This window comes from Micromesistius poutassou (genome assembly GCF_964030765.1).
Source record: "Micromesistius poutassou genome assembly, chromosome: 2".
Lineage (NCBI taxonomy): Eukaryota > Metazoa > Chordata > Actinopteri > Gadiformes > Gadidae > Micromesistius > Micromesistius poutassou.
In genome coordinates, this window is record NC_140272.1 from 15,299,138 (window position 1) to 15,318,716 (window position 19,579).

The 19,579-nt window shown below is 41.7% G+C and overlaps 1 protein-coding gene across 2 annotated transcripts in view; it reads left to right on the forward strand.

The window, feature by feature from the left end:
• Window positions 1-19,579, forward strand: part of LOC311339389 (A-type voltage-gated potassium channel KCND3-like) — a gene marked incomplete at both ends in the record, with an annotated part of 57,763 nt that overhangs the window by 32,514 nt on the left and 5,670 nt on the right. For both annotated transcript variants that reach the window (XM_084464765.1, XM_084464766.1), the window contains 2 exons: window positions 10,361-10,523; window positions 13,592-13,693. In XM_084464765.1, coding sequence (XP_084320891.1) covers window positions 10,361-10,523; window positions 13,592-13,693 — 265 coding nt within the window. The remainder of the gene's footprint in view (window positions 1-10,360; window positions 10,524-13,591; window positions 13,694-19,579) is intronic.

Genomic DNA, 19,579 nt, shown 5'->3' on the forward strand with positions numbered 1-19,579 from the left:
ATTTTCTTTAATTGAAACATAGATATTTATATGATGCCCACAATGTGGCACCTATTGCACTCCATCCACTTATTCTTTATTACCTTTCTTTCCTTGTGTAGTGCAACGACCCCTAGTCTCTATTCTGCTTTATTCGCGAATGCAGTAGGCTAAAAGGATAGGATTTATAGGTTATTTCACATGATTTACTGTAAGTATTACCTTAACAAAGAATACTGTTGGATTTGACTGCAATTTAGATTATGGATGAAATCATTGAAATTTAACACTGTAATATGATCTTAATTATTATTTAATCAAAGAGTTGTGGAGAATTATTTAATAGATAAGCCATGTATAAAATGTACTATTCATGCTTCCAAGGAATCTTCCTTATTATATGTAATCTAAGATTACCAAGTAAAAAATCCTTTTAATAACCTTCATACAAAGTACACAGTAACCTGTAGGCCGACACAAAGTAACAAATGCCAAAGGCCTGTACGGAGCTTGGGTGCGGTGTGGCCAAACTATAGTATCTTCTATCTCACTCTCCTTTTATATCGAACGTTCGATCGTTTGATGAGATTTTTTTCCCACATCAATAAAATAATATCTAAATAATGGATAATCTGAATCAAGTGGACTGTACATATAAGACGTGATTTCCATTTTGCAAAAAAGCGTCATGAATTACCAAGGTCAAATATATTCGGCTCTAGCCTGTGAAGAAATCAGTTAAATAAATCACAATCAGGTTGTAGGGAATGGCAAAGGTAGGTCTACTTAACAGCCTATTTACGTATCCCAAAACAGTCCTCTTATTGCACCCATAATGGTAAACTACAATCATAGTCCTATAAGTAAAGCTATCCTTTATATTTAGACCTATTGATCATGAAGCTCATCTTTATGCAGTTGGCCCTGCAAGCCAATGTTTACTTGCACTGTGGTATGTGAATATAAGTTGCTTTTTATAGCATGATGGTATGTTCCATTTGTATCGTAATAGTTTTGTTGTTTACAACTTCCCAAACTGTTAGGGAAACTGTAGCAAATGGTAAACTGCCATTTGCCACTAATTGTTACCGTGGTTTATCGTTAAACTGGTAACCGTTTCATCCCTTGAGACTGAGGCAAAGTTGGGATTGCCACAACATTTTCACAGTGCACAGCTTCGGTGTATATATTGATAGTACCAGGTGGCTTCTTACCCATGAATCTTTATATCGTATTCTCTCTGTTGCAGGGTTTTTGTGGGAACAATATTGTGAGAGCAATATTAAATAAGGCCTAAAACACTTTAATGCGCAACTGCACCTATTAAATAAAGACATTTTGACAAATTTCTTCAAAGAAAAACAATTACAAAAGATATCCCCTAATACTGATATGAGCATTTTATAGCAAGAAATACTTTTATTCCACTTTGTGGAAGAATTATTTTAGCTTTTAGGCTAAAGCATAGAGCGTAAACAAAGTTCCAAAACCTCCTCTCCTTAAATGAATAAATAAGCAGCCTTCGGATTTAATGAATGCAGCTCTTGTGCTTTGATTGGGAGCCTGGGAGATAATGGTTTCTGCCTTAAATGAAAACCCATGCCAATTTAATGCTCTTTAATATCCCACAGAGAGGTTTAAAGTACATTTTTGTTCTTATTGAATCTCACAAATTGTCCCAAGTGCCCATCAAAATGATTGGCAATTCTGCCGACGACCAAAACTTGATACCATTTACATATGTATTATTATTATTAATTTATTCATTAAGTATTAATTAATTTACTTTACTGAAATAATGCCATGGAAAAATATTTAAATGACCTTGAGAAACATATCACTTATAACTTATTTTTTGTTTGTAATAACAGCCGTATCTCAGGAAGGGCAGGACTGGTGATCATATGGATTGGTTTTATTGTGTCAGGCCCACACATCCTCTATGCCTCTTTGACTAAATATGTTTCTCTTTAGATTGATCCAACAATAAAACATAAAACACTACACAATTCTAAATATATAATAAGCACTTTTCTAGCCAACGTGAGCACACAAAGCATTTTCTCAATTAACACATTTAATTATTCATCAAAATAGTCACGATCAACGGTGTGTTACATGTTCTTTCCAAGGACAGCTCAGCACTCTCCACCAAAAGTGTCTTTACCGCCTCTTGCGATGGTAGTTGTGCTGCAATCACCCTTTTGCATGATACACTGCTCTGTTTTGATTGAGGAATGTTTTTCCCTGATGACAAACAAGCACATTTTCTGCTTGACTGAGAAGATGACTGACAAGATGCTCCTTCAAAGTTCCATTTCTATATAACATAATGGTGTTGTTTACCGTTATTTATAGTATCTTGGCTGATAAACGGACGAAAACACATTTTGGGAAAACAGTGGCAAAAAACAACCCCAGCAGCATAAGAGGCACCTGACAGTCCCTGATCCGCTGTCTAGTTTTGCACTGAATCTGCCCCATTATGTAGAGAAACTCATAGCGAGATTATGCTTTTTTACTATCACACCCCTGCTGGGGATAAACCCATTGACATTGGAGGCCTATTCCAGCCAAATCTGCTGCGTCACACACATGTCACACCACATCTCTCTATCTTCCCTTCCCTAGTCACTTAATGTGCTGTCCTGAAGTGGAATGGGCACCCCTCTTGAGTGATACAATAGCAGCTCCTCCTGTCTCCCGGGTCCCCCCGACAGCCTACTTTCTCCGGTAACCTACTTAGCAGTCGGCAGGGCCAGCATGGGATACCAAAGAAAGCTTTTCATTTCTGGTCTCATCTCATTCTCCCAGCGAACAGCCGCGTGAAGACAAAGCTGAATGGAGGTTGGACTTAAAAGAGGGAACAGGAAGGAGAGAGCCAAGGGGGCTGAGATGTAATTAGATGGTCAGCGAGTAAAAGGAGCGACTGGTGCTTGAACTGCTGGACCCCTCACTGCAGCGGTGCTGAGATGTATCGCTGCGGGTCAAATCATATTTCATTCTTTGAAACAGTTGACTGAATACAAAGCTGGTGATGAAGGAGACGTGGTGGGGGGCGGGGGGTATTTAGTTCTCCACACTTTATTGTCTAAAGAAGATGAAGTGTTTTACTCTGCGGTAAACCTTCACTGTCTCACTATTCTACATTTCAGCTAAATTGACTTTGTAAATGTGGGTCTTTTATAACATGGCCTGTATGTATATGCTTTGCGTTCACTGACTCGCACTGATTCTCTCCTGCATGGCCGATACACAAAGCAGATTAAGTACAGTTGAATGCCTTGCTTAAAGTTCCTTCAACCAGGCAGTCCTTGAGTCGTGAGAGGACCTGCTGTACCTGCTTTGCAGCAGGTAAAGCAGCTGCTTCTGCTTTACGAGCGTAACAGCGGCGTCCTGCAGGGTGAGTCCAACCTCTGCCTCCAATGGAGGGCTCAGGTCCTTTCGTCTCTGCTGGCTATTGTCTGCTTTATCTTTCGTAACGGATATATAGGAAATATAGGTCTGCACCGCTTTCAAATCTACTTCTTACACTCTTACATCAAATTGGGAGGTCTTGTCATTATCCTTTCCAAGTCGACCGTCTTCCCCGAATGTAACCTAATTTTGTTGAGGTCACATCGGAGGTAATACTATGAGAGTGTGTTTTCCTTATGCTGAGAAAAAAAAAAGTTTTAATTGAGGTTACTTGGTTACTTTTAGAAACAACCTTCAACCTCACACCTCTAGCTTATATTTATTATAGGCATTAATAATTTCATCAAAACATAGATATATTTCAAGTAAAAAATATATTTCCCATTCAAATAAGACTTATCAGTCTTATCAGTTTGAACTCCAACCTAACCTTGGAGAAGACGTCAGTTCACTAGAGTGAGTTAGATTAACTCCGGAATGACAATTTTAGCAAAGTGTCATCTAGTGATAATGAATAGAATAGAGTTGTTCTAAAATGTCCTCCTGTCAAAACTGTAAACATTATCTGTTTGCTTAAAAAAACCTTGAAACTTTCTGCATAATCAATTCTCACCGCTGTGGTTAATATTAACACGTTCATAATGATGTGGTAAGCCGAACGAGGCCCCACAGTATTACATTAAAGTGATAGATCAGCACGCCTGTAATGATTATTAAAGCATCTTGTCTCCTGAAGGAGGAAGCTGTTTCAGCTGGCGCCTGGTCCCTAAACAAAGTTCAACCACACTGTGTCACTCTGGATTTGTTTCATTACCATAACCCCGGTGGCGAAGCGAAGCCGCCATCCATCACGCTGCTGCCACGTCGGCCCATTAAGGACGACAATGCTACACTTCTCGCTTATTAATTGCTAACATTTCCTTTCCCCCCCCCCCGTTCCTCTGACCCAGCTACAAAGCAGGTCCTCCTGATTCACCGCTAATTGTTTAATTCTCCATCTTATCAGGGGCGAGGGACAGGGGGCGGAGTGGGGAGGGAATGCTGAAGCGCCATTGATCCAGAAGGGGCGTTCTCGTCCGCAGATGCCACTATACAGCCCTCTTCTCGGGAAGTGGGAGCCGGCGTTGTGAGAGACGTTGTACCCAGAAGCTAGGAACAAATTGATTGCGGGGTTCAATCATCGGCAGGATTACGGCAGCCGTTACAGCTGGCCTTGTCCGACATTTAGTCGCACAAGATGTAGGAAAGGTCTCTCCTCGGAAAGTTCACTGTGAATGTCAGTGACAGCGGGGGGGAAGCGGATAGTAATGAATGGCGATGGTGCAAATGTAATGTTGTAATGAGGTGGGTTTGAGTGTGTGTCGGGGTGTGTACAGTACAGAGTGCCCTTGAGGTAGCCAAAAGGGATGGTTGTAAAAGCATGTTTCTGCGGTAAGGGTTTACAGTTGAGCATAAGTCACGTAGTTGTCTTTTGTTTGTGGACAGTATACTGGCATGCCAGTTAGGATGCTAAAAGATAAAGGCAATTTTCAAAGCATTTTTCACATGCAAATATGAATTTGTAATACATTGGGATGTTATGGAGGGTGAACCGTCTTGGTTGATTTTAGTGGCATGTGCCACTTATTTAAATCCTACCCCTGGAAGTGAGCCCTCAATAGGTGTTTCATCTAAAAGTCTCCCACTGGGAAGTACATTGTCAGATGTATGGAGGCTTTAGGGATGGTTTTCCTCTCTCTGGGAACTACATTGTCAGATGTATGCAGCCTTTAGGGATGATTTCTACTTCATTGTCCCGACTTTCCATATGGAAAAGCCGGCTCCCGACACTGCCCTAACCTTCTCAAACAACATAAAAGAGTCCTTCTAAAATGAATGCAGTCCACTGAAATAATGTTTAATTGTGATGCCCGAAACCACTTTAAGATTAACTATACTTGCGGTAGTTCAATGTAATCTCATTCTCCGTCTTTATGACAGTGAAAGGGCCAGTTTTAATCCTCGACGCCTTGCTCAGCACCAATACTCATTGTCCCTGAGAGTTCTGCTGCCCCAGCACTTCTCCGAGGCACAGAGTGTGCTACTTCTCGGTGGCAGAGTGAAAAACTTCAGAGGAGGGAAAAGGGGAAAAAAAAGACAAATATAAATTTTCATCACATCCTTGGCATATCATGCTCCATTACCCCCGATGATGGGCCGTGCAGGATTGTCAATGAAACCAGTGTGATGGGGACGTAAAGTGAGCCTTTCAAGGAACCAATGCGGCCTTCACTAATGGAACAGAGGCAGAGAACAATGAGTTATGATTTGGACGGATCAAATATGCAAGGAAGTGCAAAATTTATGCCGTAGACCACAAAGTGCACACAAAGTACCAGAGCACCGACAGTTTTCAGCCATGAATACCCCACCCAACTCTGCTGTGTTCTATGTTCTACAAACACAAAAAACATTTATTTTAATATATTTGTCTTTCAATAGACCTCTCGTGTGACCAAGGGGCTTCCGTCTTGCATTTTGAATGGCGTGACACTATTGAGAAACAAGTCAAGAGCCACGTGGAGTCCACAATGGATTCCACAGTGGCACATCGGACCAGCTTTGTTCCAAGGTGTTGAGGTGGGATTTAGTTATTCTATGAAAAAGCCCTTTCACATCTGACCACTTAAGTGGCCACACGTGGCTGCGGCAGAAAGTCAAATATTCAATGTAATGCTCCTGCTTGAATGTTTCCATGAATAGAAATACCAGACATGCTCATATGTCTTCCGACCCGCTGTTTAATGAATACCCAGCATTCCCACGTTGTCCGTGTGGCATGCATATTCCATACCCTTGTTGATGTCAGGGTTTATTCAAAGCTAGATCCTGCATTACTTCACACTGGTGGGTGGGTGTGTAATGTGCATGCCTTTGACGGACCCGCTTCACATTCAGCATGTTCCTTGCCTTACTCAGCAGGGCTTACCAACTGACAATATCCGAAATGTGGAATTTTCTCCTTTCAACCCCCAGGCACTGTTGCTGCATGTGTCTTAGAGCCCAATGCCTCACCCACCCTACCGGCTCCATTGTCCATTGTTGAAAGCCATCCTAAAATGTAAAAGTGATAGGACAAATCTGTGCTTAAGGGAGGGAGTTTCAGATCAAAAAGCATCTGCCCACCTAAAAACATAATGCCCGAAGAATGTTTAGTGATCTGTCTACTCTGATGTTTTTCTGGCTGTTTTTTTAGAAACTCTCAGAATTAAAAACAGTGTTCTGTCCCATCTTAATGGCTGTTCAACTGTGTGACGCAAAATAGCGTAGCTCACCTGGCTGGGTGGCGTGAGTGGGAGGGGTTTTGGGAGTGTTGGGAATACGATTCTTGTGAACAGAAATCACTAACGATCATCATTGACGACATATATCTCCAGGTCGTTTTATACGAGCCCGATGAAATGTTATACAACCTTAAGGCTAAAGGCATAGACAGTCCTCATTTTAGTTGAGCTCACACAAAATAATTAACTTATGCTTTCTAACTCCCTGAACAATCATGAAAGGCTGCATTATTGAGTGTTTGCAAAGCATTATTAACACATTGTAAAAAATAAATTAAATAATAAACTAGTGCTTTATAAATTATCTTATAAACAACAATCTCAATATCTTAATCATTTTTTAAGTGTGTATGTGTAACAATGTTTGTTACAAATTATGATTTTTGAGAGAGTTCGGTTGAACACATTCTCTATTCATGTATCAATCAAAATGTCAGGAACACTCCACCTTTCTCTGACTTCCCTGCTACCACAAGATAGACACAGAGGTGGATTGTATTTACCTTTGAATACATCCATTCCTTCCTGTGCTTTTGGTTTTACAGTGTTTTTGTTGATGCACCATGTCCAATGCAATCTTTTTCATTTGATGCCTATCAGAGCACAATCAGGGCAAGCGCCTTAAAACGGACAAAGGAACGTGTTGTGAAAATGAAAAGAAAGACGACAGAGGTTTTCCCTTTAATAACGAGGACATACCAGAAAATGGAAAGTGATAAAACACAAGGCTGAATTATTGAACTGGACGATTGATTTCTTCCCAGCCCCCCAAGGATTTGGCCTTAATATGATGCACACAGGGAAAGAAAAAGTAAATGAGTAATTAAAGCCTTCAAACACCAATTAACCGTTTAAATGCTCCCTCAGCTGTGTTTTGTGGCTGGCTGCATCTTCCAAGTGTTTTTTAAACAACACTAAAACAGAGGGCAGAATGCACAGGTTGATCCAATTAAACATATTGAAAGCTTGTTTCACAATCCAATACTTTTTCTAAAATAAATTTAGCTTTTGTTCAGTTAATAATATTGCTATGCGACAAAATATCCCACTTACATATTATTTTGTTGAGCAAACACAATTTATAGCGTGATACTTAATACTGCGTCAGCCAGATCATAAAACAGTGTACATTCTTTTATTCCAGAAAAACAGTTATGTTATGTAGTGTGAGTGTGTGTGTATGTGTGTGTGCATGTGCATGTGCATGTGTGTGTGTGTGTGTGTGTGTGTGTGTGTGTGTGTGTGTGTGTGTGTGTGTGTGTGTGTGTGTGTGTGTGTGTGTGTGTGTGCACGCACGTGCATAGTTGCATAGTTGCATGTCTGTGTGAGGCAGAGTGGGACATCGTATCTGTCATTTAGTTCTTGGAAAACAGAACTCACTAGATATTCTTTGCACTGCTTGAGGCTTGCATTAGAACAGTCACCCAACCCTCCATGCTGCACACGTGATTTGTATAGGTGGTGTTATTATGTTGGTTCATGTTACAACTCATTACCTGACAGATGGGCATGTGATCATTATCTGATTGGTCATTGCATAGAAATTAAACACACACACAAGAGCATGCAAGCATGCTGTTAAATGATCCATCATTCAGTGGTTTCTTCAGTCTGCTATTCAAAATTCAGAAGGCAGTAGAATGCAGATTTAGATTCCTGAATCTTTAGAGTTCTATTGCTAACAGCTAGTGCTATGGTCTGGGCCGCAGCACTCATCTATGAATAATGAGGTTTGGTTCAACAGAATTGGTCAGAGATGCTCCGCTCGTAGCATGTCATTCCTATTGTCTGACAAAAATAATTAGACGGCGAACTGTGAAATCATCCCTCTACGTGTCTGGTCTGGCAGTCACAGACAGAACTGAGAGGCAGTAACAAGAAGCCCTCTTGGTGAATACCCACTCAAGTCTTTCATTCTTTAGCTGTGTTTTAAACATTTTACAATGACCAGATCTTTACCATCCTGAACACAGTGTGCACACAATGAACAGTGTAACTTCAATGGTTCCTTAAATATAGAACGTCTCTGAGCAGAACACACCCGTAAATTAGTTTCATGTAATTTTCATTCAATAATTCACCCTTTCAAAATCATATCAGGCTTTTCCTAATATGAACATACTTATCTTCAGGACATTCTCACCTGAGTTTGAATGCAAATTCTGATTTTAGTGTATAAGACACTTCATAATCTTGTTCTTTTCCATTGATGAGGGTTTTTTAGTTTCCTACTTTTAATTGCAATTTCCTAACAATTTCAATAAAAATGTAGAAAAGTATTTCCTTTGTCGCAAAGCATGGTGTCTTTAGAGGCAGCCAGAAAATTGTCATCGTTTTTTTACATTCACACATTTGTCACAAGTTATGAAGAAGGAAAGTTGAGTAATGGGAACAATTTGTATTATCTTTCAGATTATTTGCAACAAATATGCAACCCTTTCAAACCTTAGAAAATGAGAGATGCTGTAGGTAAGATTTAAGAGCTATTATCTGAGAAATGGCAAATGGCAGCTATTAGTAAGGGAAATAGCTTTAAGAATATCTGTGTTGAGTTGGCCGCACCTGCCTCTGTTTGGGTCGATTTAGATTAAGTTTGCTCCCGGTTAATTTCTGACAAATCAGGGCATCTCTTCCATGATTAGTTTGGGGAATTCCTATTGCCTGTCCATCACAGATGCGTGAAAGGAACAACATCTCAATGGCCGATAAACATATGGAGAGAGGGGGCAGAGAGGAAGGAGATGTTTTCAAATTTGGGATTGTTGACGGGGGGGGGGGGGGGGATTTTTGGGTTGCAGGCGGACGGGATTGTTGACGGGGGGGGGTGCATGATTGCTTTGTGCGAAAACATGCAGTGAACTGTCAATCAACTAGGGTGGCACCTAGGGTGGCCCCAGACCCCGGCGCCCCCTCTGGCTCCGCCCCTGACTACAGCACCTTCAATTTTCCATCCATACATCTATTAAAATCAATACAGAAAGGCAACTAGCTGCCCATGCCACCTCTAATACCGCCGTAAAGGGACTGCGCCATGGTTAGGTGCTCACGCCAAACCATTATGCCCTAAAACCAATCAGTTATGCCCGGGAGTCGAGTACCACCCCTGGGCCAAGAGTCAGTTCTTCTTGGCGTTATTCCTGCGAGCATGGCTTTGTTCTTCCCATTGTGCAGAGAAAGATAGGGGTGACCCTCTCTCTCTCTCTGCCACATGCTAAAACCCACAACATTCCTTTTTGGAAGGGCTATTGTAGCTTTCCTGATGAAATGTCCATAGCTTTGGGGGACTCAAAGGGAGTCTCTTGAGGAGAGAGGATGTGAAGAAAATAATGGTGTTTCAGAGATGGTGCTGGAGATAGTGCTGGGTGAAGGACAGGGGAGGCACAGTGTGTTACCGCGTTGATTGTTTGATTCAGGGGTGCACATGCACAGCTCTGCTGGCATTGTATATATGTAAAACAGTGCAGCATCTGGTCCTCACGATTTCTTTCTCTTTTTAATCGTCCCTGTTTTCTTCCCTTTCGTCACTTGCCTCTTTTCACTGGCAAGCACCACATCTTTTTTTGTCAATTTCCACACTCTGATTTACTGCTCTCTCTCTCTCTCTGTCTCTCTCCCATTTCTCCCGCTCTCTTTCCCGGTAGTTATGGAGACATGGTTCCGAAGACAATCGCGGGGAAGATATTTGGCTCCATCTGTTCGCTGAGTGGGGTGCTGGTAATCGCCCTGCCTGTTCCTGTCATCGTCTCCAACTTTAGTCGCATCTATCACCAGAACCAGAGAGCAGACAAGCGCCGTGCTCAGAAGGTACAGGTGAACACCTTTAGCCGTCCGACGCCATGGGGAAACAGGAAGACATCTGAGTACACTTGCTAACAGACAAGACGCGTATGTGAGATGTGTGTGTGTGTGTGTGTGTGTGTGTTATACAGGCCTGTGAATGTGTGTGTGTGTGTGTGTGTGTGTGTGTTATGCAGGCCAGTGAATGTGTGTGTGTTATCCAGGCCAGTGCATGTATTTGTGTGTGTGTGTGTGTGTGTGTGTGTGTGTGTCTACTCCACTCTCTGTAAGTGGGCATGTGTTGTATTTTTCTTCGCAAAACCATCAGTTTCTGCCTGCTTGCTCTTGCAATAAGATCACCAGCATAGCCTCACATGACCTGAGGCAGCCTACCGTCTGAGGAGACTAAACGGGAGGTGGAAGTTGTTAAAGCGAGGAGCTTGGTCAGGGGTCAGCACCCAGAGAGTGGCCCCGCTTTATATATTCTGACATTACTCGACTAATGACGGCAGGTTTAAAAGAGTACTTAATGGTGTGCTTCCCCACTTCCTATTCATGGGCGGTAAAAAAAAACGAACAGGACAGGATGAATGGATGCACCTAACCCCCAAAGGAAAAGTAGTCGAGTGTCACCCCTGCATAGAGCATCATTACCATTGAAACCCCTCATTATACCGTGTCCACTTTCTAAACGTATTTGCACACACACACACACACACACACACACACACACACGCAAACACACACATACACACACACACACCTGCAGTAGTTAACTTGGACGTGCTAGTGCATGACCTTTCTCCGGGTAGATGAGAGGCAGTCATTAGACAGTGCTACTGATCGGTGGAGAAGTTATGAGTCCTGAGTTTTAAAAAGGTGTTTCATTTCAGAGCTTGTTTCATTTCAAAGGCAGGCCTGTTTACTTGTTTACATGGCAGGTTTTTGATGTGTTCCAATTCAGCATCCAGAGTAAACTTCCCTAAAGACGTTGTCCAATTAGAGTGACAGTGTACTCAAATATCTATCTCAAATCATTATTTATACATATACAGTATAGTGGCTCGTACTCTCTCTATTTGGAAGGGGATGTAGGCAATTTGACCTGATTACAACTATCTAATCTGTGCATTCAAATGTAAAAATTGGATATATTTTGTTGGTTTTAGGTTTAACTTCAGGTTTCATCTCTAATATCCATCTCTATCCATCCTGACACCTTCTCCATGCAAGAGCCTGTAGATAATCGCCTCAAAAATAGCACATCTGTGTGTGTGTGTGTGTGTGTGTGTGTGTGTGTGTGTGTGTGTGTGTGTGTGTGGCCACAAGTTTGTGTGTTAAACCACAGTAGCCCACTCCGCTTGGTAGCTTGTGGAGAGAGAAAAACATCCTTCCAGGAAACCCAAACCAACAGTGGCTGTTTCTGTTGCTATTTCAGCAACACTGATGTGCAGTCTATTTGGCGGCGCGACGGAGAGTGGTGTTGAGGCACTGGACGGGATAAGGTCACGCCGGTAATGGGTCCGGGTCAAGTGAAGAAACACGGAGAGAGACGGGGAAATGGACCGCGAAGAAACCGATGGCACGGGGGGAAGAGGAAGGGAGGGAGGGGGAGAGGGGGGGCTGGGGTGGTGGTGGAGAAAGAGAGAGAGCATGGGGATCGGATTGAAAATGAGAGGGACTAGCAGAGGCAAAAATATGGGGGGGGTTAGTGAAAGAGGGGAGGGATAGCAGACGCTGACGGGTGGGGGGTGGCAGGGGAGACAAAGAAATTGAAATTGAGGTGACAGAGGAAATGAAAAGGCGGGTCGCGAAGAGGAAAGCGATTTGGGGTTGGCTCGGTGTCTGCGTGGCGTCGCGGTCTCTCAAGCTGTCAGCGGCCGGGGCGGACGGCGAGCCCGAGTAATCTGTGTACACTGCGCGGCTCAGTCGTGTCACACCGACCGGGTCGCAACGTCGCTGCGGTGGAATGATACAAAAGGGCCGTTTGTGTGGGAGGAACGCTCTGTTGAGAAACTAGTAAAACTATAATGTACCTTTTGGATTACAAAGATGCCCTCTATGTGTCCTGAGGAATGGTTTCTGTTTTGGAAACAGTTGAGGCTACAATTGTGGGCGTCCGTAAAGTGTACAATCCACAGTACTTAAATAAGCAGTGTGTCCTTGGAGCAGTGAAATTGTTGCCGGGGGTTTGGATTTTGAGAATTGACACAGCAATGAGTCTACATATTTAGAGGGAATTCTAAGTGCTTATGAGATTAGCTTTTTTTAATGATCATTATTAAATATTATTCAAATTATTATTATAACCAGCCATTCTTTATATTAGCTCCTCCAAATATTTTCTCTTTCCTTCTTTCTATTTAGTATCTCTCTCTCTCTCTCTCTCTTTCTCTCTCTCTCTCTCTCTCTCTCTCTCTCTCTCTCTCTCTCTCTCTCTCTCTCTCTCTCTCCCCACTTTGAATTATCCTGCCTCCACGCCATGTATTTTAGACGATACTTATGCATGCCTATAGGAGAGAATAGAGTCCTGCTCTACTAGGACTTTGAAAGTAGAATACATGAATGTGTATAAGCACCAGCCAGGCTTCAATTGTTAAACGTACAGTACCGCCCCTGACTTTCATGTTCTGAGCTGGCACCAATCAGAAACACCCTATGCATGGACTATATAACAGGGTTTAGGACTTTACCTTCGATAGCATGTCTGTGTTTTCTCACTTCTTCTCAAATTCTTTACTCTGACATTTACATTTCTTGTAGTCGTAGTTGTAACTTATATGTTATAGTTCATTCATTTACAATATATTGATTATTACATTGTTGTTTTTATAATGAATGAATGTATTTGACTTTATTACTTTTACATATCCAATTTACCAATCTAGCTTCCAACCCATCTCTCTCTATCTACCTACACTCCCATATGTGAACACTGTAACCCTATGTACTATTTATAACTATCAATAATCACCTGCCTCTGTCTTTCTACCTCTCGTCCGTATCTCTCCGTGTCTGCATGTCCGTCTCCCACCACCGCACACACCTCCTCCCCCCACTGAACCCGGTGTCCTCCCTCCCTCCTCTGCTCACAGAAAGCCCGGCTGGCCAGGATACGCATCGCCAAGACGGGCAGCACCAACGCCTTCCTGCAGAGCAAGCGCAGCGGCCTGCTGGACGAGCTGCTGGAGCTCACGGTGAGAGACCCCCCCCCACCCTCTCAGATGTTTTAAGGATTATAATTAAACATCAAACATCAAACGAAGATAATAATATAAAAAGAGAGAAGAAAAGTTTGTATTTATATATACATATATATATACTGTGTATATATACATATCAAAATGTATGCTCCACGACTAGATGTAGGGTAATTGAAGAATAATGCGTGACACAAGGGTTATGAGCCCCTGGAGGTGGAGAGGAGGAGGCTTAGCCTCCATGGAGCACCTTCTTTATCAATGACCGCACAGTCCATTATCCTGCTTAGACCATGTCCACTATTACATTAAGTGTTAATTGTAATAGTGTTAAAATTGTGTTGACTTTTGGGGCGATTCTGTCTCAAAATGTTAACTTTTAGCTTACACTATTTGTTGCCTACTTGGTAACGCAATAAGTCTGACTAAGGACTAATGCCTGGAACACAATCAGTTGAAACATGAAATTATATAGAAAAAAAATGGCACCTTGCTGCTCAGGTATCTTTTGTAGATCAACAGAAAAGCTTTCTAAATGTAGTCCCGTCTGAGTCAGATTATTGGGAGATTTCCCAAACCAAATAAATGCTGCACATATATTCACAGACATGCTTGGTGAGAGCAATTTTCTTGTAGCTTAGATATTTGCTGATTATTTCTTTAAATTATATTTAGCCACTGCATCTGCAAATGTCTGATGCATCAGCAGATGTGAAGAGGCCAATGCTAGAATAGTAAAATAACTTTCGGGATTGCATGGCAATTTTTGCCATGCAATCTCACATTTTAATCCAAACTTGGCATAATATCCAAAGCTCCTTCCTTGTATTCCATACTATGGAAGCTGTGTGTCTTGAGGCCAATGCTAGAGTAGTAACATAACTTTCGGGATTGCATGGCAATTTTTGCCATGCAATCTCACATTTTAATCCAAACTTTGCATAATATCCAAAGCTCCTTCCTTGTATTCCATACTATGGAAGCTGTGTGTCTTGGTAAACTCTTCGGCTACATCTGAGTCTCAGTAGGACTCAGATTGCAGGATCACAGATGGTTGGATCCAAAGGCACTGACATCCAACCAGAACTCAGATGTGATAATGTAGTTTTGCTTTTTGTTTAATTAAAATAACACATTTATTTTAACAAAGTCATGTGCTTTAGAAATTCTTAAGAAAGAACTTTCAGTTGATAAAAATTAGATTCTACAGCAGTGGTCCCGTTGGCTCCGAGTCAGACAGGGAAAGATACGCACTGTGTATTTCCTTTTTAAAATTATATATTTTCTTATTCAGTGTTACTGATAACCGCAGGGTTTTCAGAAGATCATCCACTGGTGTGAAAATATCCACACCGTTGCAACACTAATGTTGAGAGTTAACAGGGTTATAAAGCTCACAGAATGCTGGCAAGCTGATGTGGGGTTCAGGAAATGTTGCACATTAGTTTAGAAAGTGGTGATGACATTCTAGCCGCACTGTTCAATCAGAATTTAGTGTTCACCCAGTCAGTGGTATGAATATAATATTCACAGTTGATGATATAGCCATTGCAATATATTTTGGGGGTCGGTAGATCAGAGTTTGTACGATAGTAGTGTTAAATATGTTCTTAAATTTTTTTTAACGTTTAAACATGTTCAGATCAACATTGACAAAATACAGAAAAGAAATGAAGGCAATTCTGACCAGCCAGGGTAAAAGTTGTTATGTTCTAGTAGGTCAAGAGAGGAGGTCAATCTTACCCTCTGTAAACCTTATTCTGTGCTTTATCAGCACAGATTGCTCTAACCCTTGGAATGCTTTTATTTGATGGCCTCCATTTAAAGACTTTTCTAAAGACGCCCGGCCTTTTAGCATGCTGATAGCTCATCCAGGGACTGACCTTTTGCCCTCATTGTCATCCCTACTGGAAGTGTTCGGCTTTGCTTTAGGATTGTGGGATCCTGTTTGCAAAAACGGTAAAAAAAACAGCATAATAAAGAACGGAAAAGAAAGTATTTCTCTTGAAGAAATAGTCCAGCCTAAAACACCTAAGATACTTTTACATCGTTAAAAACTTCAATTAGTGATGCATCCCCGGTCCTATTTCACCGTTTTATTCCACCTCGCTGTGGCTAAGCTCAATTTCTGTCGACGACACTACATCAAACGGAGACATTGCTGCAGTAGTTATAATGGGGTTTAATAGGAGAGTATGTCTTCAAATCACTGGAGCATCAAACATTAGTATAAGATATTAATTTCATTCCCATATCACAAAAACCCAAGGGTTGTGTCTCAATCACTGCATAATATAAATCCATAATTTAGTTAGAGGACACCCATTCTTTTGCAGGCCCATTAGCCCTGTAAATTCAGAATTCACTTTGGCCTTGCATGCTCAGGGCTTGGCCATGGACTGCGTGAAGCTGTTGAAGTACGGCCTTGTTGGAAGAGGAAACGGCCTGCTGGTCACTGTTTCCCAAGCTTATTGGTCTGTTCTGGCAGCCGAGTTAGGCCAATTTAGGCATTTAGGACTCGCCTGAAAACAACGAGTACTGGAACGGAATCCAGCACTGGAAGTGTTAGAATGCACTGCTAGCTATGCTAGAGTTAGCATTGCCAGGCTAGCTCTCCCAGCCGAGTCACCAGCTGTTTAATAATGTGGCCGATTGATCGCAAAGGTGGCGTGTGTAGCATAGCATACTGCCAAATGTCTAGCTAACTTTAACACTTAATAATCAAGCCTGATATATATATATATATATATATATATATATATATATATATATATATTGTTATTATACATTTGATTCATTAATAAATGTTGCCTCCTGAGGGGGTATTGAAAGTCCTTCTGGTTAAAGCAGGAAAATAAAAGCTGACCGTGGGAAGCCTGACTCGACAGCCAGTGACAAATTATAAATAATGATAAAGGACAAATCTGAAAATAGCCCCTGGGGTGCGTTGTCAACAATAGAGGTTTTATAATGATGTCAAAAGTGTTTTGGGCTGGTTCATTATTTAAGGGTATGCCATTATTTAACTATTCAGTTGTAGATGAGGCTTGAGTCGTGCTGACACTCTCTTTTATTATGTCATACAATTTTGCGGCAAATAAAGTTTTAATCTTGTCATACTTTGGTAGCTTGTCATCATATCTCACTTTGTTATTATTATTAGGATGAATGAATAAGTCATGTTTAGTAATACCAAGTGTAGCAAATGGTAAACCACTTTGCTCACACCCCAACGTTGTTCATATACTATATGTTTTGAAAGCCTGTCCTGGTTCCCTACTGTTTATACAACCTTGTGTGGTTTGGATAAGGTGATATATCCATTCTTGATCCATATATAAATAAACATGCATGGCCCTGGTGCGTCAGTGGGCCTGCTTCCAGTAACTCCATCCCAAATGTGATGGAGTACAGTGGGAAATCTAATGTGTGTGGGGGTTGAGTGGTTTTAGAATTATCATATAAATATCTATCGTGCAAAGAAAGCTCTCTCTTGCTTTCACTTTTGCTCTCTCGCGCTCGCTCTGTCTTGCTCCCTCTCTGTCTCACTCTCTCTGTCTTTCTCCTTCTCTCTCTCTCTCTCTCTCTCTCTCTCTCTCACTCTTTCTCTCTCTCTCTCTCTCTCTCGCTCTCTCTCTCTCTCCTCATTGGTGATGAGGCTGCCAGAGCCTTACACATCAAATTACGCTCCTGTCATTTGCGTCAGTCAGCCCCGTGCTATTGCTATGGAGTGGGTGTGGGAAGAAGAATGTGTGTGTTGTTTCGTTACCCATGACAAAAAAGATAGATGTGTTTCCCTGTGCGAGTCAGGCCAATTAGGGCCGTTCACAACTGGTCCTCTCCGAGAGGTAATTGGACCATTTTCTTACACCTTTTCACATCTAGAAACTAACTAACAAAAAAAAAGCTTTGATCATTACTATAAAAAAAATGATAAACTTTGGATCAAACAGTGCTGTGATTAAAAAAGAAAAGTGTCTCGTAAACAACAGATTGTTAAAATTAGTAGGGTGTTTAAACTATATCACACCGTGAAAAAATAGACTAAGCGGGAAAAGGGAAAAACATCAATCACACAATACATTAGGATTCACCTCACAAAACAATACTAGCCGAAAATTCAAAGTCATGGTGGCGAAATATGTGTTTGATGTCCAAGTATTCATGGACTCACCTAGTTCGGACCATCGTGGAAAATGTATAAAGGCAGATCTGAGAATAACAGCAATCTGGTCACCTCCGCCATTGCAAAGAAAGCCATTTTTGCCGTGCTCTTGGTGGAGAAGATGAGATGGAGGAACTGCCAGAGATGCTGCCTGACCCACAACACTGCTTGTAACAGCCTCCCCTCCCACTCCGCCCAAATCACCTATAAGTGAGCTGGGGCAAAAATTGGCAGCCGAAAGATTTCCGGCTGCATAAAGAAGAAAAGAATGTCAGTAAAAAGAGGCAAAATTGCAGAAAGAACTAGAGAGTAGAAATAAGAGCTGAACAGGGGGAAAATAAACATACAGAGTGAGGCCATGCAAATAAAAGGAGGAGAATTGGAGCATGCCGTTCGGTTTTAAGTGTTGTGTGAGTGTCAAACCATGTTGGATTTGCAAGGGAAGGTATGCCTGTTTGACCATGGTTCTTTCTCCAGCTGTCATACATTGAGAATATGAAAACACTCTTGCTTGAACAGTTCAAAGACGATTGAACGATTGGCGATTTACGTTACCTTGAAAATCAAGATCTCCCTCTTGAGAAAGTGGCCATTCTTGCTGATGAGTTCTTGCTGTTCGCCCGGTGGGAACAGCGAGGGCCCAAAAATAAAAAGAAACCAAAAGCTGGTACTATGTTTGTCGTTAATGCAATTTGAAGGGCCTTTTTCAGTGTCCGACATTGAAGAAAAAGAGAGAGAAAACTTTTTATTTCATGAGTGTTTACGAGTGCCAGTTCACGCCTTGGCTCGGATGGAAGTATCTCCTAGACAAGATTATTTCAGACAGATTTGTGTCCTTGCAGGGTAGTGATGCTGTTAAGCAATATGTGACATAAGAGGCAGGGCAGTTGCTAGGAATTCTGGGCCCCCTGAAAGAATATCAGTGTGGGCCCCTCTCCCCCATTCATTGCCACCTTAAATGTTCTTGTTTTTCAGTGTTCTTGACGGTGCCTGGTGTAATACACCCAATTTGTTTCCTTTTTTTTACATTAATCTTAACAAGTCAGAGTATTATTATGTAAATTATGTATTATTAATTGTCTTATTCTCATTTCCCTGATTTGCAACACGTTATTACACCTCTAAAACAAATATCAAAAACAACAACAAGCCTCATCTAATCTCAATTAAAGTTTAAATTGGCTTGTTTGTTCACTGTAAGTCTCATCGCTCACTCACTTCCGATGAGGAAGAACCATGGGAAGAACCAGGCACGTGCACACATAGGGCCCTAGGGGTGCTTGAGCCCCTGCCCTTTTTGCCTCGTATTAAAAAGTGCCCTCTGAGTGTTCTTCAACAATCGCGCCCGCAATAGCGCTCGTCCGCGATCCAACCCCCCGTTAACAATAGCGCTCCCCCCCCCCCCTCAAAACTCCTGCACGTCCCTGGGAAGAACGAAGCGCGGTGTGGACCAAACCATTTTTTAAGAAGGGGCCAAGGGGATTATTGAAATGATTAAAATTAGAATATTTTATGATTTGTGGTTTGTTTTAATTCGGATTCATTCATATGAATATATATTAGTTCAGTGTATGCATAATCATTTTGTCATAGAGGCTACTGAGGGCTGTGTGTGGGCCCTAGCGGGCTGTGGGCCCTTATAATTGTCATAACCTTTCCCCCCTATACGACGGCGCTGATAAGAGGTTATTAGAGAGGTACTTTAACGTGTTCCCAGC